Source organism: Anopheles nili, chromosome 3 (assembly GCF_943737925.1).
Source record: "Anopheles nili chromosome 3, idAnoNiliSN_F5_01, whole genome shotgun sequence".
In the NCBI taxonomy this organism is placed as follows: Eukaryota; Metazoa; Arthropoda; class Insecta; order Diptera; family Culicidae; genus Anopheles; species Anopheles nili.
In genome coordinates, this window is record NC_071292.1 from 16,443,468 (window position 1) to 16,471,324 (window position 27,857).

The window sequence follows — 27,857 nt, forward strand, 5'->3', positions numbered from 1 at the left end:
GAAATCTCGACACCATCTCGCTTTCGCACACACACACACACACAAACACACGTACACACGTGGCATCCGTGGTGCTATCATGCAGTAGCAAACAGGTCGCATCCCACTACACCGCAACAATGTTGCCAACATTGTCCGCTAATTAACCGACGATTTAAAGCAGTCTCACTGATAAACGGGAGCACCGACGAAGCCAACCGGAGGATGGTTAAGAAGAACGCTCCCTGGCCCCTGGCACTCGGAGGGGGATTTCGAATTTTAATTAAGATTCACCACTGCCACGCCGTGTTGTGGCGTTCCACGGTGAGTCTGACGGAAGAAACCGCGATGTTGGCGAGATGCGTGTGTGACAAGATCGTCGTCCCATCGTGGCGGTGTTTTCCTTCACCCCGCTGTCACAATGGATCGTGACGAATTGGCAAAATTTTCACTTTTCCGTGAAAAACGCCCCTTCCCGAGCGAATCGAGGCGGTCGGTGGATGCTGTAATCTCAGCTGACGGTCGCCTTTTGGTGTGTTTTAACCCATGACACGGAGGCGTTCCCGAGGTTTTCTGGACCACCGGAAAAGGAGGTACAGATGACATTTGTTCGCTTGCGTCACAGCCTACTGCTGGTGTGCTTCCTCCAGAGTAGGCGCTGAAACCACGAGCGGGGACACTTTGTTAGGCAATCTGTCAAACAGAGTGTTAGACGGAAAAAACGCGCATTCAACGCAAAAGCAAACAACCACGGGAACCGGCAGACCGGCGACAACAGCAGCAAAAAAATCATCCCTGCGGAATCCATCCTTCAACGCTAACACGGTAATGGCGGCGACAAAAATTGGAACCCATCAAGAAGGGCGACAAACCGGAGCGACGCGAACGGCGGGATAAGGACGAAGGTGAGCGAACGAAAAAAAAAAATGCAAGCAAAGAAAATGAGAAAATGACACCGAACGTTTGAACGTCTCAAGTGCAACGGTGGAAAGAGATGCCTGCGTGCGGGTGCGAGCGAGAGCAAACAGCACGTGATAAAAATTATGGAAAAGTCATTGTCCTTCAGACCCGGGGACCTGGCAACTGTTTTGCGGGCTCTTTTTTTCGCGTTCTCTTGCTCTCTCTCTCTCTCTCTCTCTCTCTCTCTCTTCCTCGACGCTTAACCGAGCTTCTTGCGCCAATTCCCGACACTCCCCACGCGGGTTTTCCACGCATGCCCCGCATGCTGTCCTTGCGCGTCGCGCTGATAAGTAGCCCTTTTTTTTCTTCTCCTTGTTCGCCTTCGCACCGCGTGTTCGTCGTTTCGCTCCTCCCGCACTTGCCAGCTTGTGGCACGCAATACGCCCGCCTCAACCTTCCGACTTATGCTGCTCCCGGGGGCTGCCGTGTCCCCTTCGACTCCCATGATGCTCGGCCCGGTTCACGGAAACAGGTTCTACGTAATAATGCTCCCGGCACTCGCTGGCTCGGTGTTGGCGTCGGTGGCCATGTCACGGAAGGGCTACCATCGGCTTCGGCGCGACCGCGTGATGCGATGTTGAGGCGTTTCTATTCCTCCACGTCGAAGGAGAAGTCCCACTTTTCTCTCTCTCTCTCTCTCTGTCTCTGGCATTCACAGTGCGTTCGCATTTGTTTAGTTCACTTATTCCCAACATCGGCGAGGTATGTTTAAAAATATTTTAATAATTATTCTATTTGTTCTCTGGTCTCCGTATTTTCATTCCACCGTAATGTTTCATTCCCGCTGCAGGCTCCGACAATCCGCTCCGCCACGAGAAAACCCGACCGTCGTCAATAATCACCACCCTCGCGGGGTCCAACCGGCCAGACGATCGAGAAACCACGCGGGGGCCGCCGTTAAGTGTTTAAAGATCCATCTAATAGCGTAATTGCATCTTCCTGTCGCCTCGAGGCGCTCTCGCAAGCTCAAACCCAACCCGCAACCCGGCCCGTTTTCTTGAATGAAAAACCCAACCCGATGGGCAGCATGCCGGGCGAGAAACTAAAACACCCCAGACAGAAGCCCCGATCGGTCGGGAGCGTGGAAAATGGATGGTCGAGTCGAGATTCCGCCCGGTCGCAACGGAAGTGGTGCATTTCCTTCCCCGCAACGCAGGCGTGCGATTCCCACCGGCTGTTCGAGAGGAGCACAGGTTCGAGCGATGGAAGATCGGGACGTCGTAATCCCCGGAGCCACATGTGCGTGTTGGCGTGTTTTTTTTCTCGACCAGAGGGTGGCGTTTCCGCGGGATAACGACGGTGTGGCAAAGTGGGAGTGGAACCGAGCCGACGGTCCCACCGGTGTCCGATTAATTACCGTTTGACAGATATAAATTTTATCGTTTTATTAATATTTTTCAGACCTGCCGATAGCCGGCCGTCGGTTTCGTTTTACCACCAGCGTGGGTCTCGTGTGGTTGTTTGCTAATTTTAATTAATACTTCCCTTAATGGGTGTTATACTTCCGATCGATCAACAAATAAGCGAGATCGTGCGGGTTCATAAGACATTTTTATTTTATTTTTCTAAATAAATTGAAAGCTTGATGAATTTAAAAGTTCATAAATAAATTATCCTACCCCTCAAAACGCCCTAAACCCTCTCTAATGTATTCAGCCCCGTACAAGCGGCTTGACACACTTCCAAGGATGTACAAAATTCCTCGTCCGAAGAAATACACGACACGGCACCGACGACTCCGTAAGCAAACACACTCCCTAGGGGAGGGTTTTTCCGCAAACAAAACGCACACCCCAAACCCAACCGGACCGAGAGCAGGTGATATGCAAATTTTTGTCCATTTCAAATTGTCGCTTCGCCAACGATCGTGCTCGCCTTCACGCGGCATCTGTCCTCTCGTCCTGGGATCTTTCTCTCTCTCCCCCATCTGGGAGGGAGCGGGGGTGGGGGGAGATGAAGGACGAAGAGGGCAGTAATCATCACCCGCTCCCATTCACCCAACCCACCTGGAGTTCGTGTCACTCCACTCGCGCCAGTCTTCACAGCCAGCCCAGTGACTTTGTCCGCTGCGCTAAGCGACGAACCGTGGAAAAGGACGAACTTCGTAGACCGCGCGAGTGCCTCCTTGCGTGTCTTTCTGCCGCACCGCAAGTGCATCTGCCTGCCATTCCTTCACCCCACCCCATCCCACAGGTAGCCTGACACGACTGATTAAACTGCGCTCCGAAACCGAACGGAGCGCTGCCGGACGTGCTCGAGGACCCAACTGCAACTGCAATTTGTTGTTCCAGCAAGCACCTGAGCCTGGGCCCGGGCGATGCTGCGTGGATCGTGCCGGCACACTTATCAGCGCCCTCGCGTTGTTCACCCCGGCTCCACCCAGGGTTCGTCCTGTTCCCCCCAGCGACAGAGCTGCCACGCACGCATCGATCGCACGGCTCGGGCGTTCGCAACGAAGGGATAATTATTTTCCAATGGCACATTAACGTTCGCCGCCACCTTTGGGATGTCCATCGTTCGAGGACATCCGGCCACGTGGACCACGGGCCAGTGAACTGGAGGTGGGCGCAAAAACGGCGCGGAAACGTGATGGATCGTGCCGGTGCGCTGGCGGGCGCAAAACGCAGCCCGGGATTAATTGAAGGCCTTCGAAGGGCCGGTTCGAAGGGCCGTGTTTGTTCTGATGCGGTGCCTGAAACGCCAGCACCATTTGCATACGCAAAAGCACCGAACCGCGCGTGTCGTCGAAAGGGGATGCCACGGTTGCGGTTGCTGCGATTGTATGCACCGGGTGGTCGTTGTAAAATATTACACAAAATTACACACATCTCGTGCATATTTCATCCGGTGGCCATCTTGCAGAGGGGGCCACTTGACGAGATTCGGTCATTTTTTTTTGTTTTGGGGCGCAAAAGAGCGTGTGGTGTGTGGTTTTGGAAGGACCTTTTTTTTTTAGGAATCGAATGTGCGTTCATTAGTGTCCGCGCAAAAAGCGATTGGCCCGGAAAGTCCCGGCAAAGGACCCGTTATCGAAGACGGACAGAAGGTTTTTTATTGAACGAAATCATTCCACCTCATGAGTGATAATTTCCCGCCGAACAAACTAACTGATGGAGTTCGCATTCTTGTCGTACATTAATCTCTCTCCTTCTGAGCTGGCTGATGATCATGATCCCTTTTAGCAGCAACGGCATCGTAATTGCGAACGGCACGATATTACTTATCTAGTCGGTCTTTTTTGATTGATATCCTGCTAGTCGGGCTTCTGACTCAGACAATATCAATCTTGACCGGGCTTCCTGCGCGCCAGACACCGGACTCGTTTACTAACAGCAAAAGGCTCTCAAAAGGCTCCCCAGTCCGATGGTCCGTTTAATGTCCACTCGGCTAGTTTTTGCTGCACGATCATGCTGCTAATGCTAATGTCTCTCTCTCTCGGTCTCTGGGTGTCTCGATCTCTTCCGCGGCTTAATAAACTCATCCACGCGAAAGCCCACAATCGGCGCCTTCGTCTGGCGGTCTGTAATTTAGATTCGGCACACCAAAGCAGCCCACCTGCTGGTGCATCCGGTTTTATCGTCACCCGGGCACCCTCGCGGGTTTCCACCACGCGGTGCAAGCCCACGGACGGAAAATTATACATTTATTTCGTTTTCAATCGTCCGTCAAATTTTCCCTCCCATCCGTTTAGCTTGGACGCGCGCGAAAGCCGAGTGGACGAGCGCGCTCGCGGTAAATTACTGCCACGCCGAGAGTGCATCGGTGCAGCCAAAGGAGGCGCATCTCGCTAACCCGGTCGGCCCTCTCGGTGGTGCTAAATGACAACAAACCTCTTCGCAAGGCAGGGCTAATCTACGGTGCTTGTGGGGGTCTGCATCAGGGAAACAACATAATTTAAATCAACTTTGCGGTTCGGACCCGTCGCACGGACCTCGGGTGGTTGTTTGTTTGGGGGCGGTTGATCGGTTTGATCGTTGGCAGATTAACCCGATCCGTTGCGCTAATTTTAGCCCACGCTAAGGCGCGTTTTGTGCGGGTATTGCAACCACGAAGCGCTGGTTAAGGGACGTTGAGTTTACTCTGAGAAGAGGTCATATCTGTTTGGGAAACATTTATGGGTATTATGCGGTATTTGTGCATTCTTTTATAGGTTGTCAAGTTGTTTTATTTAAACGTTGTGGGTTGGAAATACATTCCGTTTATATTCAAACATTTGTTTCTTATGACTACCTGCGGCAATATCCACATCTAAGAAATGTCCATTTAGCTAGCTACTAATTAATTTCGCTTCAATTTCGAATAGATTCCAACACCTCATGGTCTCCCATAATGCATAACCGCTTTTCCCAGCCCTTAGCGTTCCCAGCACAACCTCAAGGAACGATTGCGTGCATGCGCGCGCGCCTGTGTGTGTGTCCGTCCTAAATGGAGCACTCTTTACACATTTCACGCCCCGTCTAATGCCGTCTCTCGCCAATATTCAAACCATCAGCCGCGATTTCGATCCGCGAACCGTTCGAATCCCCCGAACCAAAGGATTTACGCGTTGGCCCGTGGTTTGGTGCAGGGGAAAAATTATAGTGCCATTGGGAATGTCTCCATTCGCACGGGACACCGTACGGACGCCCTTCTCGCCCCAACCATTGTCCATAATGCTTGGGTTGCTGTACGCCCGTTTTTTTTTCTTCCTTCACAACCGTTTATCCACCAACTGGAAGGGAAACTGGGCTGTGGAGATCATTGGCCAGTTGGACTGTCATCAGGCTGGTCTGGGCTTCTCTCGTGGTGGTGGGTTTTTTGTTGTCTGCGGTCATTTCTTTTTTCTGCGCGCGATCATTGCGTGGACCTGCCGGTTGCTGTACGCTGGCTCGTCCACCTGCTGCTGCTGCTGCTGCTGACCCTGCTGCTGGAGGTGGCTTGGGCTTGTTGCGAAACACGGCCAGACGCGACCAACAACGCGAGCAGTCCGAGCCTCGTGGGAGAATCGCCCGTGTTTCTCGCGATTCGGCGACACACCAATGGCGTCGTCCAAACGGCGGACAGCGTCCAAACCGAGGGTGGAAGGAAAATTGCACCACCTCAGGGGAGAAGGCGCACACTACCCCTTTCCTCCCTCCACCCACAAGCAGACCCAGTCCCTTCAGGTATCGGTTGCACCGGCTTCGACTTCCGCTCCGGGCTTATCAAGTTGTAATGCTGCGTGCATTGATGTAGACACGCTACATGTTCCGCATCGTGTCGTCTTTCGCGAGCTGCCTGCCTCACGACCAACCCGGCAGGATCGATTCGTCATCGATCTTTCCGTGCATGAGGCGTGCGCCGGCCGACATGCTGCAAACATACGCCCCAACGCCTGACCTTATCATGCCACGGTTGCAGCTGGTGCATGGGCCTGTTGCTCCTTCCAGTTCTCGCCCGAACGAGATCCCTGCCATGTTGGGGAACTGAAACAAAGAAAAAGAAGCACACACACACACACACGAACGAGACAGCGTGAGAGAGAAAGAGAGAAAGGGACGCCCAGGCGAGCAGGAACGGTAATCGAAATAATTATTAATCAACTTCATTTTTTCACTGAATTAATTTATTATTATATATTGACATCCTCCTGTCTCGGTGTTATCGGCGCGCAGGCGCACTTGCGCTTGCGCGTGAAGTGCACGCAAGAAAGCACGAGAAAAGCGAGGAAAAACAGAAGAGAAAGAGAGAGCAGAAACGTACACCACGCGATCGCGCGACATTGATCGCGGTGGCTCGTGGCTCTGGGCAGGGTGAATCTTCAGCTGGCTTCGAAGGCGTGTGTGCCGTATTGCTGCCGTATTTTACGGGTCCAGCTGCCGGCTAGCCGGCGTTCTGCGACGTGTTTCTTGTTATTATTTCGAATGTTGCCCTTAACGATCGTAACTGTTAAGGCGGTGGTATGATATGAACGTAGAAAAAAAAACGCCTACTGCAATTACCAGCCTGCACATGAGCAATTGTTCTTCGGCCACATTAATGTGATAAAGTTTAAATAAACAAGCTATAGACAACGTGCTCTATAACACTAGCATGTTGCTATCACTGATGATTTTTGAAGAAATGTTGTGCTAAAAAGGGTGGCAATTTATTTAAACTTTCATTACAACCTCATCAGTAACTTAATAATATCGTCTGACTCTTGTAAAGCGTATAATTCAACTTTGCCGTTCTGAAACCCCATCAAAAGAACCACCTTATCGATGACACCCATTCACTTTGGCTGCGAACGAGGGTGTCCTCTCCTCAAGGTGTCCATCTTTCGAGCAACGAGTGACTTCGAAACCTTTGCACCACCTTGGATGGTCCAAGATGTCAGCGACATTTCACGACATCCGCAAGGCGGCTCCGTTCGAGCGCTTATCTGAATGGACGTACGACTGCAACGTTGGCGCTGTGTTGGCGCTCGCCAGTCCCAAAGGAATCCGAAGCCCCCGAAAGGAACTGGACGATGGCCCTGCCGCACACACGCTCCACTATCTCTCTTGCCAATTCTTGCCACGCTCGTCCGCTTTCCCAGGACTCTCCCACGTGCTTCGTTCTCGAGCTCCACTCAGAACCACCGGCACACCGGTACGACAGGTTCGTGTTTCCATTTCCTGTGCGTCCCGCCTACCCGACCACCCTCCCAGAAGGAGACAATAGCGCCAGCCCAGGGACGGTCCGGTGCCACGATCATTAAACAACATTGATTGCAAATTTATTTATATGTAATTCAAACATCATGTCCATCGTCCTCGGGTCGTCGTTCGCCGGGCGGGCGACTTAAAAAAATGAGGGAATCAAGCCTCTTGCTCTCTCTCTCTCTCTCTCACACACACACACAGGACTGCGGGCGAATGCTGGAGCCACCCCACTCTTGGGACTTGTCGCCAGATGTCGGACGTGTGCTACATCGATGGCGAGTGGCTTCATCTGGATCGCGCCCGAGTGGCGCTGTAAACCTGCAACTGTCCCCAACTGGCACCCAACTGCATCCATATGCAGCGGTTTGAGCGCGAGATGCACCGGCAAAAAGTCGAATCATTCGCTCAATGTGTCATACTTCGATATTGAGCCGCCACCAACTCTCCTGTGGCCCAAGTTGGGCAGTGATGTCCCAGTGGCGGTTCATAGCGTGCCGGAAAATTGTCGTCCCAAGAGATCGGCTTGCATCAGTAATTAGGATGTGGCGCTTGCTGCGGAGATTGGCGATCGATAAATGTATCTTTACATCAATTACACTGGTTTGAGGATTCGTTGTAATCATGATCAGATAATAAAAATCTACAACAAGATCCAATTTCAACCATTTTTCTGTATTATCACCTTTTTTAAAGACTCCTGAAGGATGATCAGTTGACCAATGATCAATGGGAAAGTGATCAATGCTTCTTTGAAATTATTTAATCGATTGATGAACAAACAATGATCAATGAAAACCCATTAAATATTGAGAGCTTGTTGTGTCTATTAGTCCTCATACCCTAATAATGTAATGTAGTGCATTATTCATCCGCCCCTGCATAATCTGTGAGTAACCGATAAAAGAAGATCAATCATTACCTCAACCTATCTGTCATCGATCGAACGATGAAAGTCACACAAATATTGCTGGTTTTTCTCAGCGAAAGACGCTGGATTACTGTAACTGTATGTTTAATAGCTAATTGTGCCGCTATAATGCTCTCGTCAAACATCAAGCTGCTCAATCGCTACCCAACGCGATCACTTCTCGCAAGGTAGACGCTGGTCGTCGGTCGTAGCAAATAAAAAACTCTCGATGGTACAGATGCATCACACCACACCGACAGGCGCACACCGAGGGGTAATTATGGTGGGACAGCAACAACTCTAGCATAAAGAGCGTCAAAATGCGGGGGAAAAAAAGCACACCAACCCAACAGCCCGCGATGCATCACCACGTGATCGCGACGGGACGCATCCACGTTGGCTCCGAATCGGAACGTGGCCGTGAGCCCTCAGTCACATCGCGGGGAAATATTTTCTTCGTGCCGAGCTGGGGGAACTGTTTTTTTTTCTGTGTTCGTATTGTACTTAGCCCTTTACGCGCGAAAAAAAATCGCACATCTCTCCGATGCAATGGAGTCAAGCCGGCTCCACCGCCGCGAATAGTGACAGACGGATAAATGTGGCACTCCGCAGGGACCCCGTGTGGTTGGGATGGTGGGTGGCTAGTTGGAGAGGAGGAGGAGGAGGAGGAGGAGGAAAAAAAAGGGATCAACGAAACACAATCTAAGAGACCCACACTAAATCCCCCTCAATGGCGGGGACGACGACAACGGTGTGGTACACATTCGTTTCGCGCTCCCACACTCTTATCAACGGCACGAAAAATGCACATAAATAATGTATCGCCTGCGCCGGCGGGACCTCTCCGGTGACAGTGTGACCGCGTGTGCCTGTGTGTGAGAGAGTGTTTCATTGCGAACCTTTTTTTATTTTTTGCTTTCTTGTTTTTGGGCCCACCTCGAACGGTCTTCGTGGCCCTTGGCCGGGGTTTATTACGGCTTTTTAATCCCGTTTGCCATTTTTTCTTCGCGCCCCCTCTCTCTCTCTCTCTCTCTCTCGCTTGGTCTTATGCCCTCCTTGCGCTTCACTTTGCTTGCACTTTTCGCAATGCACTTTTGGTTTGCCCTTGCGCTACCCCAGACGGCATCGAAAGTGCGCCTCATTTGCTCGACATCCCGTACGCACAGGCGTTCCTCGCACAACGAGCGTGTGAAGGATGTTCTTGGCCTGTGTCTGGCCGTTATTATTGCTAGTAGTATTGGGAAGTTCTTCGGCTTCTCCGGGGTGGCAATGCAGCCAAGTGTTGCAAGTGTCTTTCGATGGGGTTCAGCTGAGGGCAACACCAGAAAATGGGCAACACCATCGCGCGGGCGTCCATCCAAACGCCAACGAACCCTAGCCATATCCCTTCAAGCGGGCCGATGTTGAGTTTTTATTTGTGGTGGCGTTTCCACCCCACGATTTCATGCCCCTTCATTTCACAACCTCTTCCCGACTCGGTGACCCGGGGACTAATCGCAAACTCGTAGGAGTCCACCCAGACCTGCGTGGACTCGCTCAGGACCGTTCGTTCGCCTTTTAGGGGCATCGGTTGCGATGGAGGCGTCTGATGCTTTTTTTTTGTTTCCTCTTACTTTCGCCTTGCTTTGAGGTCAAAAATCTCCGTACAGCGCGACACATTAACGGGGTCAGATCGGCAAGGATCAACCGCACCAAGCCTCCTGATCGTGGATTGCGAGCTTCAAAAAACGACGACAAAAAGGGTAAAATTGATTTCCAAGCGGCACATAAACAACCAGCGACATTCGGGTGCCCAAAAAAGGCATCAAACCGGCACCGGCGATTCGCGATTCTCTCAGCGCCATAAAGCGATGGTTTTAATTAGAAACCCACCCCCACCAGAGGAGAGTATCAGTCCTCATCTCCCAAGCCGGCGAACGATCGTACCAGCCCAAACACCACCCAATACTGGTGACAAATGCACATGGAAAGCTCCACCGGCTGCAACCCCACCCGCAAGGATCCCATTTTCACGATCTCCATCCCACCCTCACGCCGAAGAGCGATGCTCCAACCAAAGCGATCGCCGACCTCAACGCCAAAACGATCGCCTTGGCGTGAGACGGGGTTTTGGATCGGTGTCTGTTTTTTTTTGTTTTGGTTTTTGTTTCGTTCTTTTTTGTGTGTTTGAGTCTGTCTTCGCACCGTCTCCGTCTCTTCCCTCGTTTGGTGAAGCGTCGCAACAAAAATAAGCACTTAAAATGCCATAAACATAAATCAACCCGCCACCAACAGGTGCAGCCGGGTCGGGCCCGGGTGGGGATCTCGGGTGGGAGGCTGCATATATGCAGGTGCCAATCGTGTATGTGTGTGGAAGCCAGCAAAGCATAGCGTCCACGAGCGGCCATGCTTTATGAGACCGCCTGCACGGTCCGATCTGTCGCGCTTGATCGTGCAGCGGTGGGTCTCGCGTGTGCACGAGACAGTGAGATGCGCGAGGAAATGGGATGGCAAAACGGCCATCAACCGAACAACAATACGCGGCCACGAGAAGCCACCAGCGTGGTGGCCGGGAAGCGGTAGAACGGGACGCGAAGGACGTGATGGTGACGAATTGCAGTACACGCAACCGGAGTTCGGAGAGGGCGAGATGCAGCAGACAGCGAGCGAAGGTGGCCGATGGGACAAGCTCTCGATGGCCAGCAAATGGACACATTGCACATCAGCCATTAATAGCATCGACACGATTCATTCCCTGTTTCAGGCCCGAGGGCCCCTTTTTCCATCCGTTGGCACGTGGGTGAACGGGATGCAGGGGTTGATCGAGGCACATATTTTTGCACCCACGACTGAATGGGCCCGGGATGGCTCCGGGATCCTTTCGACACGACACTCGATCGATATCGAGCTGTCACCGGGAATGGGTCGCGATCGTCCGTGGGAATAACACAAGAAGAGGGTGTCTGCTTTAGAGAGGAGGGTGGATGATTTCGAGGAGGTTAGGTGGTTGAAATCCTCCGAAAATTAAGAATCATTGTCACAGTTCTCGTAAGACGCTTTGTTTAGGTATCACTGTGCTATTATGATCATAGGTGATGAGCTGTGTTATAATAGTTCTAGGACCCCTAGGATCTAGGGATAATATCCCTGACTGGCTACGGGCAATAGTACAGCGTACCAACAAAGTAATTCGATATAAAAATGAACTAATAGAAATTTCCATATAAATATCATCTCTAAATATTTCCTTTTATTGATTTTATTTAGATAAAAAAAGTTGTTGGTCTAAACTCTGTCTTACGATAAGGAATGTACCATGTTTTTAAACAAAACATGAGATCATGTTCGTCGATAAAATGTATCGGTTTACCCCAAACTTACTCGGCTGCATTCTTACATTGAACCTCGTGCCAATTCCACCAGCATTCCGTTGCCTATTGCAGTAGGAATTTCCAATGTGCACCATAAATCTGCCGCTTATTTTCCGATGCACCGTCGCGATCGCGAACATACATCAAAACCACCCGCCTGGCGCACTAATTACGGCCGGGAACCAATGACACCCTCACTTTTTTGGGTCATATCTACGTCAAGCACGCGAGACAAATCGTGGTCAGAAAAGTGCAACCCCCAACCAAACGAACGGCCCTTCCTCGTGGGTGGCAACCGGCGGGGAAGCAATGAAATTTGACATTTGATGGGTTTGGTGGGTAATTAACGTAGCTCATCGGTCCTAACGAACCGCGATGGCGTCCGCGATGCCGTTCCACGATCGGGAGCGGGCGTTGGCGCGATCTGATAGCTGCACTTGTAAACATATTTTCAATGCAATTAAACCTTCCCGAAGGTGATCGAGGGCGGCTTCTCCAAACGAACCGTACACACAAAATGGGTGGAAAAAGCAACAACAACAAAAAGGGCAAGAAATCGCCAAACACCCAAACGACCGCCACTGCGAGGGAGACGTCCAACGCGGACACCGATCGACGTCGCGCGTTCCCGCAGTGCAACGGTCGAAGGGATCTGCCGGTGATAAACTTATAATTAACGCCCCACACTCCCACCACGGAAAAGCGAGATCAGCCTGAACGTGGCGCGTCATTCGCGCACTCGCTTTACAAGCGCATCATTATGTAAACACGCACGCCGCCACGGTGAAGTCTTAATGCTGGTCCGCGTGCAGCTGGAAAACGCGCCCTGGGAACGTGTTTGAGCCGACTGCGTGCGCGATTCGTCCACAGCGCAGCGAACCCAATGTACCTGTCACGCTCGATAATGGCCACCACCCTCTTCCTTGGTGGGTGGGTGGAAGGATCGCGTTCGCCGGCAGACGGGTAGGTGTCCGGTTTAATTAGTAAATAAGTAAACTAACCTCGGTGAGTTTATAATGTCACTTAATTATATGCGAACGAAATCGTACATAATTCATGTTAAATTGCTGATTCTAAATGTCTCATTTAAGACAAAATGCGCATCTAGCTGCTGCTAATGTGGCGTGCTGGCTCGGAGAGCGCATGGTGCCGCAGGGTTCGGCCGTCATGCACGGTTACCCAGGGCGGCAATAATCCACGGCATCGCGGTTGGCAGCGGCCGTGGCCACTAGTGGCACCGGCATGGATGGTTAAACGAGGATTTATGAAACGCAGACGATTTGAAACGTGATTCTGCACCCGCGCGCCGATGGAGGCGCATGGTGGCTGTCGTTTTGGTGCGGGTTCTATTGTGACGGCGAAGACAATCAACGTGGTTGGTGAATGTGTGCAGAATGTAGCAGCGAAAGAAGAATTCTTGCTAGTCATTCATAGTAGAGGCTCTGTTAATAATATTCGTTTATTTGAGAAGAGGGAAGCTATCACACCACTTTAAAAAATGGAGGAAACTATTAGGTATGTAATGAAATGGTAGATTTCCAAAGAGATATTATGCAGAAGGATTGTTCAAATTACGTATAGCTCCACCAAAGGATAATTTTGAATTAAATACATATTTAAAAAAAATACATATTTGGCCGATACTTGTTCATATGGAATGTTTATTCTCTTTTCAATAGATGTGTACTGGGAGAAACTAGCATCACACTCATGTTACAGTTAATGATAAATTCATTTTTCGTAATATATTCAACAGTCAAATGCTTAAATTATGTTGCGAATTATGTCGAATTATGTGTTCTTATGTTGAAATATCGCGTAGTGTTGAAATGAAAGATTTCAGAAACGTTTCATGCTGAGTTGGTTTGACACGTGCTGAATTTATGCTCGAAATTGCATTGAAACAATTGATATAATCACTCTTGAATGAGAATTTCTTTTTATTGTTTTAATTTACTCTTAAAAAAGCTAATACATTGAACAAAATTTTAAGAAATTTATATCATATTCGAACTTAAACCAATTTCCATAAATTAGAGAAAAAAATACTAGTAAAATACAACCCAGATTCAACGATTTTATGTTGCGAATAAACTAAGCTATAGGAAACATTTATTTAAAATTATATTTTTTATTAACTTATTCGTATACACGCATTTACTTAAAACAACAAAAATACTGTTCTATATTGAGCAATATGTAAAACATTTTCAAAACATCACAGCAAGACAGCACGAGCTAACCTGCGCCATCGATTGCGCGTCTTGTTCGACGGCATAAATTTAACCTCAACTGTCAAACATGGCGATCTGAGCAACGTTCGGCTGCAAAGAAAAGAAAAATAAAATATCGGCATTGACGAGACGGCTAATTATTAATTCGCTGTTCGCCATGCTATCGCTGCATGTTTCCCCGTTCCATCGTGCATCCCGTTAGTACCTCCACCGGTTGTGCAAAGTCGTTCGCGAGTTAAAAGTGCGTTTGCGGCCGCGACGGACGTCCTCCCGCATCGGTTGGCGATCGACACACCGCCACGGAACAACCTAACCCCAATAGTTCCGAGCAGTCTGCCCTACGGTCAGCTTCTCCCCCCCCATTCCCAATTCCCTTCGGTGGCGCCGCTAGTGTCGTCAGTAGGCGGTGGTCCCATGTCCGGTCCGGGTGGTGCCCATCGCTACACCCATAAGTGATACGAACAAGCCGCGTTTACGAACCGCTAATTCCTGCCAACGACGCGTTCCCGGCCAAGTGCGCGTAACCGGAATCCGCGTCCCAGTCGTTGCGTTCGCCGCCTACCAGCAAAGGGCAGCATCCTCCTCGTCCGAGCGGAGACACACCGGAAGAAGATGGGCTCCGCGATGGGTTCCGTCTGCAAGCGTAGCAGCCGTACCGTTTTCTTCGACCTGAGCTAGTTTACCCTTGCTCGGCTCCTGCAAGCGCCTGCGAATTCGAAAGGTGAACGAGGCAGTCGAGTGAGTTAGTTGGTACCCAAGGCGAAAGCGGTTGACGAAGACGAAAGCGAACACCACGCCAACAACAACAACAACAACGACGAGGACGACGACGACGACGACGAACAACTAGACGGCGACTTTTCACGCACAACCGGGGTCGGAAGCCACCCTCAGAGCCATCAGAAGCCACCCTTGCATCCCAAATCTGCCCGGTCCACCCGCCCCGTTAAACGGCAAAAGGGGACCAGCAGGACGAACCACGGAGCAGTGCGCGCATATCCAGTGGCGGGCGTGTGTATTAGAACGAGTGCTTGCGTGGGCTGAGAATGTGCTTGTGCTGCGAGTACGTGTGATGTAAAGAAGTGTACCGTTTTGTGCTTTTATTTTTGTTGTGTGTGTCTTCATGTTGTTGCATCGTTTCGGTCTTGCGCCTGCTGCGTTTTTGCTCGCGTTGTGCCCGCGACTGTGTGCGTGTTGCACGGGGTGTTAAATCGGAACGAAAAGTGCAACCGCAGAACCAACCAGCCGGAGCAGCAGCAGCAGCAACAGCAGCTGGCGGACAAAACAAACCCACAGGACAGCGAGACGGCGTCAGCGTCGGTGGTGGCGGCACTAAAACCACATACGGCCCCGTAAACACGTCCGGGGCGAGAGAAAAAAAAAAGTAACACCGTCTTGCCTCTTGCTGGCCACATCTGACATCATCATCATTACAGTCATCATCATCACCACCCACCTTCCACCGAGCGCGAACCACGACGGGGAGTAGGAGGTACGTGATTGGCACCGGTTGAATGGCGTGCGCCCTTTACAACGGTCATCAAGACGCACCGCGGACATAGGGGCTGTGGGGGAGGATCGCGACCAGATAAGGTCCATGAATACCGCAACGCAACATAATCGCCGTCCAAATCCACCTACTGCGATTGGGTCGTTTGTCATCCGCGAGCGAAAATGGCGTCAAACACAAAGCCAGCGGCTTGCTTGGATGTTGTTGTTTTTTTTTAACTTTACAACTCTCTCTCTTTCCCGATGGTTGTTTTGGAAACGACGGATGCGACAATACGGTTCCCATTACGCTTTTGGCGGACGCTGTCAGTCTTGCTGATGATCTTCACCAAGAACAAAAAGTCATATGGTTTTTCGGCGAGAAAGCGAATACTGAGGAATATGGATCATTATGCTCCCGGCAGACGTTCATAGCGTTCAGGAGGGGGGCCAAAAAAATACTTTGAAACGCGTGATACCACCCACCAGGCGGGTTGTGAAAAACGTCAAAGCACGAACCGCGGACGGACGGATGCCACCGGGTGTTATTAGGCGGGCAGCAAGACTCACCTCGACACCTGTTACGCGCCGGACCGAGTCCGCAACGGTACGAGCCGTTGACCCTTTCCTTGACGGGGCTTGATTTTCGCTTTGATTATTATCATGCCCGCAAACTCTCACACGTACGTGGCCAGCACACGGACGAACGTGGCCCACATGCTTTTGGCGCTAGATTAGACAACCGGGAGGAGGCGGAAAACCGCGCCGAGACGCTTCGCCGTTCGAAGTAAACGATACGGAATGCCGCCCCGGCCGGTCCCTTGTGGGGATCTTTTTTTACTCGGTTCTCGATTTTTTTGTTGCTTCTCTTGACGTGAGGGAGCTATATTTAGGACGCGGTGGTACCGAGGGCAACACAACACTTCCCGCCCGGCGATTGCGCCGGTCCTCTCCGCTGAATTAAGCATACATTAAATTTTATGTTGTCTCGCGGACAGCCCACTGTTGGTGCTCTACGCCGTTTGCGTCCTTTTAAATTTTCGCTTCTGATACGGACTTTCGTACGGCTCGGCTTCGTTCGCTCCTGATTCAGCCGGATACGATGTCAGGATGAGACACGTCCGAGGGAGTGCTATTCGCATATGGTTCATAGGATGTGCTTGATGATGGCTAATCAAAACAAGAGAGAGAGAGAGAGAGAGAGAGAGAGAGAGAGAAAGACGCGGGAAGCGTGTCGTTATCAACGACGGGTATACACGCACGCGAAGCTCGTTGCCGTCGTCATGGAGCTGCAACACCCAATCGCTCCGGCGTGTTATGCCACGATGTTTTGTACGCTTTGTAAAGCATGTGCGCTACGCTACGATTACAATTGAAAGGGAGATTGAACGGTTACAGCAGCATTTCCGTTTTTATGATATGCGTAGCACATATTCCGTTGCGTACATGCTGGAGGACTGAGATCGGTATTGGTTTATTCATTGTTGTTGTTTTTTGTACTATATTTTTGCTTCAGGAATACCGACGACTCGATTGGCATAGGTTCGATTTCGCTACCCATACTGAACCCATTTGCTAAACAACCACTAAAATGGTGAAGGAAAAGCCCAATTCTACGCGCATCTACGACAAGGACGGTTACCGTCGACGGGCTGCCTGCATTTGCGTTCGATCCGAGGCAGAAGCTGAGGTGAGATTAAAACATTTGAATGATACGACACGATCACGTGCAGTCTTGGAAACATTTGTAACCTATTGTTCCCTACCTTAGGTACTGCTGGTGACTTCATCGCGGAGACCCGAGCTGTGGATCGTACCGGGAGGCGGTGTGGAACCGGACGAGGAAGCCTCTCTAACAGCGACGAGAGAAGTACTCGAAGAGGCCGGTGTAATGGGTGACCTTGGTCGATGTCTGGGCGTGTTTGAGGTATGCATTGTCGAGAGTAGAAAGCTGTACGAGAAGCTGTGTGAGCCATTCAATTGATTGCATGGGAAATTTTTCATTCAAAACACCACAGAACAGCGAACACATGCACCGGACTGAGGTGTTCGTAATGGTCGTCACTCAAGAGCTGGACGAATGGGAGGACTCGAAAACGATCGGCAGAAAGCGGCAGTGGTTCTCGATTGAGGACGCCTTGTCTCAGCTGGCGTTGCACAAACCGACCCAGCGCCACTATCTGCAGCAGTTGCGCCACTCGAAGCATCGGACATCCTCGTCCTCCGAACCACCACCAATCATATCCGAGCATGGAGACGACGAGTTTTCGGACAAACTCGAGTTCAACAACTTTACGACGGCGGACGATTCCGCTGGTGATAAGGATACGACCGAATCGACTCCCACAACGCCACCTGCCAGCGTCACGATGATAACCGATGATGGCAAACCGACGGACGCCAACCCCGTATCCCCACCAACAACCCCAACTACTTAAATCTCCCCTCGAAAGGTTACGAATTTGGACAGGAAATTTTATCGCGAACTTGGTTACAGCGACACTGTCATTCGTTCGTTAGGTTTTTTGCTTAGATCGATGTATTTACAAACATTTTTGTTTTGCTCATCCTACTAACCTTTTTTTTTAACCTCGAATACCGTTGAGACCATAGACGGGAGCATATTTAGTGACCATTTTTCGCTGCTACTACTTTACAGTATGCCTATGAGACAGCGACTGCTTAAAAATTAACTGAACAAACTCATATTAATACTGTAGGTATTGCGTAACTCAAAAAGACTCACAATTGCTGCGCAAACTTCTGACCACTAACAAGGCGGCACGGTAGCAGAGACAGAAACCGAGAACCAGTACGAGCATGAGACGAAAACAATCACTGCTTCACAACGGACCCATGCAGATGCGGAATCGAAAACAGCCATTAGGAACCTTTCGAAGAAGTTATTGCTTCGCCTTAAGATTTTGGACACCACCGTTTGGAGTTTGTGTGGGGGAAGGATCAGTAGATCACGACGTGTGTAATCGTCGCCTAGTGCAGATATGACGCTTAGATAAGCGGTTGAGCAGTGATATGCGTGATGTAGGATAATCGTTTGATTCGTTATCGCCACCGATCGTGGCTGAGGGAATCCAAAATGTGACAGAGCCAGTTCGTTATGGCAACATTTTTGTTTTTGCTGGATTTTTTTTTCTTGTGTATGATTTTGATTTGTTCCCTACTCAAGTTCGCGAATGCCTAATTTGGGGAGTGTTGTTGTTTAAAAATGATATGTAATAGACCCACTTGCAGATCCGTACAGGCATACGCAGACGTGACAACAGCGAGTAAAACAACCTGAAGTATAAGCTTTATTTTAGCAGCCGCATTCGTGCAGAATTAAAACATTAAAAAGCAGGCAAATTTAACAAACTAGCAAACCACTACTCGTAAAGTGGATCTCAAACTCCAGAACGGGACAGAGAGAGAGTGGGATATAAAGAGTAGGAAAGAACCCCTAACTCATTAGAGAGGTCCTTTTGCAGTGGAATTCTCGTGATGGTTTTTTTTAAAATCGTACGTATTATGTTTAGGTCATATTATTATATTGTATTTTGTCACCAAGTGAGGAACATATATATATATTAATCCAACACCCTTCTCAGACACATACTCTCTCACATACAAAAATACTATTTCGGCCACGCATGAAGGTCGAGAAGTGAGACTTTATTTGAAGACGTCTGAATTGCTTATCATAAAGCATAGCTGGAGATTGAAACATGATGTAAAACCGTTAGGAAACAAAGCAGAATTATTACATTGGTTAAAACGCAAACTATGCCAGAACGGTTTAAAAAAAGTAAAATCACAGAACGCACGGGAAAGTTCTCTTTTAAACTCAAGTGATGGTTGCCAGAGACTTTAGGCCCCACGACACAAAAATAGCCGAGCGAGAATAGGAGAAATAGGAGAGAAAGAAACGTTTAGGGAATATCAGAAGTGAAACTTATACCACATTTGCACCTGGATTGAAGCCTAACGAAACGCCGGGTGAAAAGCGCCAGGATAACGACGGTTGCGATGAAATGGAGAAAAACATAAACGGCAAGCGAAGCAGCCGCGAGCGGAGTGTGATGATTTGCTAAATTGTATCTTTAACTACTTATACTAATGATACTTTATTATAATTTATTAATATATACACGGTCCAGCAACTGTCCGAAAATGCAAACGGCGAACGCGAGAAAAAAAGCCCACTCATTCACACACGGACACAAGAAAAAGAAAATGCAACGTCTAGAAACGAAAAGCTACCTGGTGGGTGCTGGGCGGCGATGAAACTTTGTTAACGGTTTTTGGGGGAAAAGAACACCAGGTAAAGGTAGGACAGGGAGGGAAATGCGATAGAATACTAATCATAAGAATTCAAACTAATTAACGCCCGCTGTGTACTGCAACAGCAAACCTATCTCACCTATAAGTTGAACATGGTACGTGGAACAGTGACACTACTTCGTTGGAGGGGTTATCATGAAATATGAAAGCAGTCCTTTGGGTAAAGCAAAAGAAAACGCGTAATACATCAAATGTATTGACTTTATTATAAAACAAAGAAAAAACAACCAAACGTTGCTGAACAACGAATCTATTGTCGTTCTTTGTGTGTAACTGTATGGTGGAAATTATCACAATCTTTAGTATCTCATTGCTTTCATAATTAACTATTCGATTTCATGCGTAGCGAATGAAAAAGAAACACGAAAAAGGCAATATAACTTATTCTAGTTACTATGATATAAAGGATTTTCATAAGGACATCCACGTGTCCAGTAGTCTATTCCATAATGCATGTGTTAACTGTTTGAGTTAATTTATTTCATGAATTCTTGGCACCGTGTAGCAAATATGCTACAATAGCAACAATTGTTTAATATCAGCATTTTTATCATCTAACGGATGTACGTAATTTAACGCCTATATACTTGACGGCAACTGAATTTAAAATCTATCAATTGACATTCGTTGCTCATGAATTTGACATGCATATTGACATCAGTTTACAGGCACAGACAAGACTATGGAAATTGAATATGCGGGAAATATTTAAGTACATTGATCGTGTTATTATAGTGGGAAAGCAGCGTGAGTATAACTTTTAAGTATACAAAATACATTTAGTACAGTACAGTCAAGAATGGCATGAAAATGAGCACATTCGCATATTGATGTAGTTCTGTTTTTTGGCAACCACTGTTATGTCATAAACTCAAGAAGAAGAAGATAACGAAGACGAGAACACGATTTTTGCAGATTGTTGCGGCGAGAAACACGTATATATTTTTTACTGTTAAAACAGAAAGGACGAGAGCACTGACAAGCTTGAAATCAATTCATTATCCACAAACGCAAGCTGATATATTCAATAGACGGTGTTAACACTTCGGGCGGGCGGACTTTGATTTACTTTTCAGGTTCCCGCACGCCCGTTCAGCTTCGTAAATTTTAGAAATGGACCGGAGTAAGTCCGGCACGGGCGTTCGGTCCACGAAGAAGCAACAGCTTAGTCACCCGCAGGCAGAGCTGTACGCACTAGGATCAAAATCGTCCGTCGGTGGTTCGCGTGGTGACGATGGAAAATCGCGGGTTGTCGTCGGTGGCGTATCGGACCGGAAGCGTGAAGCCTCGGCCTCGATGACGCTGGGCAGCGCTGGCGGTCCGGTTGCCGCAAAGAAAATCAAGCTATCATCAGGCACGAGCGCCTCGTTGGTCGGAGCCAGCAGCTCTGGACTCGGCAGCATTTCCGGGCTCGGTACCAGCAAGTCGTCCTCCGGCGGAGACAGCTCCAGCTCGAGCAGTATCCTCGAGTACTGGGAGCAGTGTGCGATGGAGTGTGAATCGGTGGATCTAGCCGCGACAGTTTTATCGGCCATCGAGCAGCAGGACAGTGACAGCGTCGTTGGGTACATATGCGGCGCGATAAAGCTGCTCATATCGCCAAAATCCAAATCCGAATCGGTCCTTTCGCTGTCCCTGCTCTACCTGGCCCGGTTACGGCCACATCTGTTCTGCAACGAAACCATCACATCAGCCCTGATCGCCGTTTTGAAGCGTGATGGTAGCGGGAATGCCTTCAAGGGCCGAAACAACCCAACGATGCATATCCTTGCGTGCAATCTGCTGGCCCGCGGTTACAGCGACAAAAAACAGTGGCCCGAAAGCTTCATTCGTACGTACATAGACGATGCGATCAACGATCGCGTCTGGGTAGATTACGAGGAGTGTGCGCCGTTTACCGATAATATCGTGGCGGCGTTCGGGACAAAAATTCCACCCAAATGGATGCTACAGCCGGAACTCAGTACGCTAAATCCAACACCCCGGGACGGTGGGCTCGACGACGAGCACTCTACGGACAGCGGCATGTTTGGTGACGCACTAGGGAAGGATCCTGACGCCAATCCACCCCGGTTCGGGCATATGCGCGAGCAGCTCGAACGGATGGTGATGGACGCGGTTAAGGACCAGCTGAACCGCCGGCAGGGCCCGGAATGCTCGACGAAAAACTTCCTTCGCTTCCTGTCGCTCACGTGCGGCATCCTTGAGGTGCGTGCCTTCGTGGTGCCCCGGTTGGAGATGTGGATACACAACGGTAAGCTGGTGAAGCCGGTACAGGAGCTGCTGACCTTCCTGTGTTACAACGTGACCGGCCAGAGTCCGAAAGAGCACGAGGTGCTATCGAATCTAGCGAAGGTGCGGTTAAAATCGAAACCGCTCATTAACATCTTCATGATCGGGCTGAAGGAGATGATCAACTGCCAGCCGGAGATTCTCACGCCACTGCTCAAGTACGTGGTGCAAAACGAACTCTCGAACGCACGCAATCCCAACAACATGGGTATGCTGGCAATGATGTTTCAAACGAAACCGACCGAATCGGCGGCCAATCTGGCCGAGATTTACCAGGAATTTCTGTTGCAGCGCGAAGACGTGCTGCGTACGTTGCGCTTCTTTCTGCGCGAACTCGTCAAGATGCTGCGGTACGACATCAACCTGACCGTATTTTGCAAGGTGTTGCTCCAGAACCGAGCTGATCTGTCGCCACAGATCGCCAGCTCGGAGTTCCGCGATCGCATCTTCCACTCCATCGTCGATCTCGTCTGTCTGTGCATGTTTCTGTCCGTTTCGCCGCAAATACGCGAAGCAAACGTGTCCATTCGGAGTGGCCGCGAGATGAAAAGCTCAACCGCGCTGAGCGCGTTCTACCAGCAGCAATCACTTATTCAGGACCAAGCGCTCGCATGGATGAAAGACGTCGTCCCGCGAGTGTACAAACCCATCGCGGCTGGAGATTACAAAGCGGCCTTGCATAAGCTACTACTGCTCGATTCGCCCGAAGCTTACGCCAAGGGTGACCAGTGGCCACCGGAACCCGAACGAGCGCCACTGCTGCGAATGGTTTCGGAGATTCCACTGCAGGAGAACCTGATGCTGTGTATCCTGCTGATCGGCATAGAGAAGGAGATCCCGTTCTCCATTCAGGACACGATGGAGATCACAGAGCAGCTGGTGCGCAGGGCAGGTTCCCTGCGCCACATGGACTATCCTCCACTCGAGATCACGGACCTTAAGATCATTGAGCTGCTGTTCAAAATGTCCGAGTATCACCATCCGGACAACATAGTACTTCCTGCAAACTACGAACCACCTAATTTGGCCATTTCATCGTTGTACTGGAAAACGTGGATCATCCTACTGCTCATTTCAGCCCACAACCCATCCTCGTTCGGGTCATTCTGCTGGGAGCAGTACCCGATGCTTCGGTTACTGATGGAGATGTGCATCACGAACCAAATTGGCCCGCCGAAACCATGCGACGATGAGTTAGCTGTTGCGGTGCACGAGAAAACACAAATTCTCGAGTTTGAGAACCACCTGGCCTCGAATCCGATTACGGAGCAAAACAGCCTGCTTCTGTCGCAGCTCATTCTGATGGATCCGCGAGGAGTGGCTCGCAGACCACCCAACCCCGTGTTGGACCAGATTCAACAGCTCAACGTAAGCCACCGGCTGGGACATTTGCTGTGTCGCAGTCGGAAGCCCGACCTGTTGCTTGAAATAATCCAGCGCCAGGGAACGTCCCAGTCGATGCCATGGCTGGCGGATTTAGTGCAAAATTCCGAGGGCGACTTCAACCATCTCCCGGTGCAGTGTTTGTGCGAGTTTCTGCTGGCCAACTCGGGCACCGTTATCGTGGAAGCGAGCCGGGAAGCGGAACTGCTGCTGTATTTGCAGCGCGTGCTGCAGGACGAGACGGGCGAACATCAGATGATGATCGGCGAGATCGTGGAGTACTTCCTGCGGCGTTTGTCCTCTTTTTCCAGCGCTTCACGCCAATCGGCCATCCGTGGGCTGAAGTTGCTGTTGAAAGTGTTCCAGGATGAGCACGACCCGGGCGCAACCGTGCCGATCGAGGCGAACAACGGTGATTGGCTACTGCGCTATCTGCCGATGATTCCTCACTTCCCTTACGTTCGTCCGAGCGTGATTGTGCAGCTACGGGCCGCTTGCCAGGTGGAGAACATCCCCGAGCTGGTTATGGTGTACATCCAGTTCGTAGCAGCCCACAGTGCCATCGATGGCGAGGAGACAATGCTCGAACACGTGATGGACATGTCGCATCTAATCGTCGAACGGACGACCGTGTTCGCAAACATCATCCCAACGGTGGCAGACCAAAGCGAGCAGCGCATCCAGACGCTCAACTGCCTGTTCGTGATGTTCAACAACTTCCTGATCAAGCTGCGGGACGCCAAGTGCATCCCGCACGAGTTCACCGAGTATCCGGAACTGCTGCTGGTTCAGTTCGCCGACGAAAGCCAGTGCCACATTCACTTGAACATCATCCAAGCGTTCGTGATACTACTGACGCATTCGTCGTTCATCTCGGTTGCAGGGCAGATACTGGACTACTGGTTCCCGGAAGGTTCGCCGCCACCGCAGGCGTTCACGGTGGATGGATCGGAACCGGTGTGCATTCTGCCCGACTGGTTGAAGCTGAAGATGATCCGGAGCAACGTCGAGCGGCTTGTGGATGCGGCCTTGCAGGGTCTGACCCCGGACCAGATCGTGCTGTTTGTGCAGAACTTTGGCACACCAGTTAGCTCGATGTCGAAGCTACTGGCGCTGCTCGATCGGGCCGTGATCGTACAGTACGAGGCGGTGAACGCGGCCATCCTCAACAAAAGCTATCTGGCGCAGCTAATCGAGATACAGCAAGCACGCGGTGCGAAAAACGGACATCTGTCGGTGCAAGCGTTGGAGCTCCTGCCACAGCAATTAGATGCTGTAAACGTACCGGTCGATGAGCGACGGATGTCGATTGACGATGAAAAGGATAAAATGTCGATCGTGACACCGTCATCCGGAAGCTTAATGGAACCGTACCGCATTGAGCTGTTACCGATGGGTGCTGGTTTCAATTCCGTTGCACCTGGAGATCTACGACGTTCGGTATCGTCCGACGCACGACCTTCCGGATCTAAGACAAAGGAAATCGAAGAAGCAGTCGAGCTAACTCTGACCTGCCCGTTGAAGCTGAATCGCCCGGCTATGGCCAAATACCGCAAGCTGATCCAGCGCCTCATGAACTCTGCGTCAAAATCACAAGAGTACGCCGCTAACAAGTCGATCGCCTACCTCGGCCGGTTGCTAAAAAGCCCACAAGGCCAGAGCGTGATCAAGGGGATGGTACAGAACTCCCAAATCATCTGCTTCTTCCGGGCGCTGTTGGAAACACCGGTCGAAAAATATGAAAACCTCAACTACCTTTTGCACGTACTGGACGAGATAATCCGGATCGTGAACCCCCAACCGAACACAGTTCTGTTGGAGGTGCTGGTCAGCAGGCGGACTCAGCTGATCCGGATCGCCCAAAAGGAAGCGGGTACTGTGTCGAATGGCGCAAGCCAGCAACAGGAACCGGTGGCAACGCTGCCAGCGACCGGAGGTGATTTGCTGCAGGTGCTTTCGACAACCCGTACGGCCGAAGTAGAACGCAAAGGTATGCAACAACTGTGGCGGACGAGTCGCGAAGCCCTGATCTCCGTTGCCTCCACCATGCTCAAAGGCCGAAGCGTCATCATGACAGACGGGACGGATGTACCTCTGGAAGGGAACAAATGTGGATTGCTGGTGGATTGGGTGGCGGACGCAGACTCGGAACTGATACGGATCGACAAGGAGCAACAAATGGAGCTGCTGTTTAGCAAAAGCCTAGCGGATTCACGACCGTACTTGCTCTCGCTAATATCGCACCAGGCGAGCTGGGCCACGTTACACCAGACGGTAGAGTTACTGATGGACCAATTCAATCCGACGTACGATCCTACCTCCGTGCTAGATTTCATCGATACCCTGACACGCAATCCCCGACTGTGGCAGGGTCGAGATAAGGCCGTTCCGAAACACGAGCAAATCGAATACATCGTGACGTTAAACACGGCACAGTCCTGTACCTTTATCGATTACATTTTGGCGGAAGAAGAGAGTATAGCGATCGGTGGACCGGTCCGTCGGTTAAGCCAACGTGTGAAGCTGTTGCTCCAGTGTTTGTCCGCCAAATTCACGATGCTCCCTCGAATGGTAGCGTACGTGCAGGATCAGCAACGGCGTGACGCGTTCCCTCGTGCTGGTTCCGTGGGTCGAAACTTTCTACACCAGCTGTACCTGAACTTGCCTCCGATGAAGTTCGTCCTTCCGAACGTAGGCCCAACGCTGTACGAAGCGGACATGCGTAATGCTCCCGGCGGTTGTGTGGCGGACAAATTCACCTACTACATTATAACGACGATCGCGTGCCTGAACAATCCGCGTGACTTTCAAACCATGTCTGCGGAGATGGAATTGATCGTGCGTAAGCTCGCTGCGTCCCATCCGACATTGCTGCTACGGCAATTGTCCGTGTTGGCCGCTTTATTGCAGGGCCGTGCCCATATGGATTTGCACGTGTTGCGGTCGGAATATCACTTCCACCTGTTCCACCAGGTGATGGGCATCCTGGAACTACTGGCACCGCTGGTCTATCGTGACTGCTACCGTGAGGGGCTTCAGAACGCGCTCGATTGCTTCTTCCAGCTGCTGAAACACCACGGCACGTTCAAGGAGAGTTACACACTCATCTACCGGTTTGTCGAGTTCCTACAAGCGTACATCGGTGCGAATCCAGTGACGGCAATCGCGTTCGTGGAGCAGTACGCCGATGTGCTGATCGAGCTATCCCATCAACACTTCGACCTGCAGTCGTTGCAGCAACTTGTACAGGGTCTTTCAATGCTACGGCAAACGGGTGCTACATCGAAGAAGCAATCGAATGACATCATGGCCGATTTAGATCAACTTGCAGCGTGTTTGGCGCTGTATGATGGACGCGGGGAACGATCCACCCGCCCGATCGAGAACGGCCACGGAAGTCAACCCAAACCGGGCAGTTGTTCCGCTGCTGCCGGTCTCATGCTGGCCCCACCCGCCCGCAATGATCTGCTGCCGACACACTGGACGGAACTGGTGGCGTTATTGCGGTCACGTGACGTGGATGAAATCTCGGTGCCACTGATGGAACTGGATGCGCTCACCGTCAAACGGCCTGCCTTGCTGGAGGACATCTTCGACGATGTGATCCGTTTTGTGCAGCATCCTTCGCTAGCGATTCGACAGATGGCGCACAACCTAGTGGCCCGCTGGCTGAAACAGAATCCGGGCAGCGGTACTACGAACAGTACAGCACTGACGGCGTTCGTGCAGTGCCTCAATCACGATGACATTGCTGTGGCGCATAGTGCCCTTGACAAAACGACCGAGTACACGCTCTGCCTGCAGGAACACGCGCCACAAATCCTGACGTCGGTTTTTGAGCTGGGCATTGGTTGTCGAATTAACACGTACAACGCGCTCAGGCGGTGCGTTCAAGCGCTCAAGAAACAGCACGCGTGCTGAAGTAACCAATCTAATAGAACTACGGGAAAGTACACGAACCCGCTGGCAAGCACTGGAAAACATCTCAACTGGAACAGTGGATTGGCACTAAGGATAATTTTGAAATGAATATATACATGTAGAAAGCTTAACACCCTTGTGCTCCTATTTGTCGTCTTAATACCTAGCTATTTTCAGTCATAGCTAGCGAATTCGTTCTGGTCGATGTTGTTTTAGCTTGATATTTGCCGTTAAAAAGCATATGGTTGCTTGAGGTATGACACGTGGAGGCTGCCACGTGGGCGTGCGTGGAACAACATTAGTCACAAAACGGGGATAATGAACAGACGATGGCATGAAATATGGTTTTTTTTACAATATA

General features: G+C 50.5%; 2 protein-coding genes across 2 annotated transcripts; both read left to right on the plus strand.

Annotated features, from left to right (window-relative positions):
* Window positions 1–15,518: 15,518 nt before the first annotated feature.
* On the plus strand, window positions 15,519–18,260 carry LOC128722600 (diphosphoinositol polyphosphate phosphohydrolase 1). The gene is made up of 4 exons (XM_053816274.1): window positions 15,519–15,566; window positions 17,079–17,252; window positions 17,334–17,489; window positions 17,581–18,260. The coding sequence occupies exons 2-4, from the start codon at window positions 17,154–17,156 to the stop codon at window positions 17,998–18,000; spliced, it is 675 nt and encodes a 224-aa protein (XP_053672249.1). The 5' UTR covers window positions 15,519–15,566; window positions 17,079–17,153; the 3' UTR covers window positions 18,001–18,260.
* Window positions 18,261–21,013: 2,753 nt separating this feature from the next.
* LOC128725418 (integrator complex subunit 1) lies at window positions 21,014–27,563 on the plus strand. The gene has a single exon (XM_053819159.1). The coding sequence runs from the start codon at window positions 21,014–21,016 to the stop codon at window positions 27,494–27,496; it is 6,483 nt and encodes a 2,160-aa protein (XP_053675134.1). The 3' UTR covers window positions 27,497–27,563.
* The last annotated feature ends 294 nt before the right edge of the window (window positions 27,564–27,857 follow it).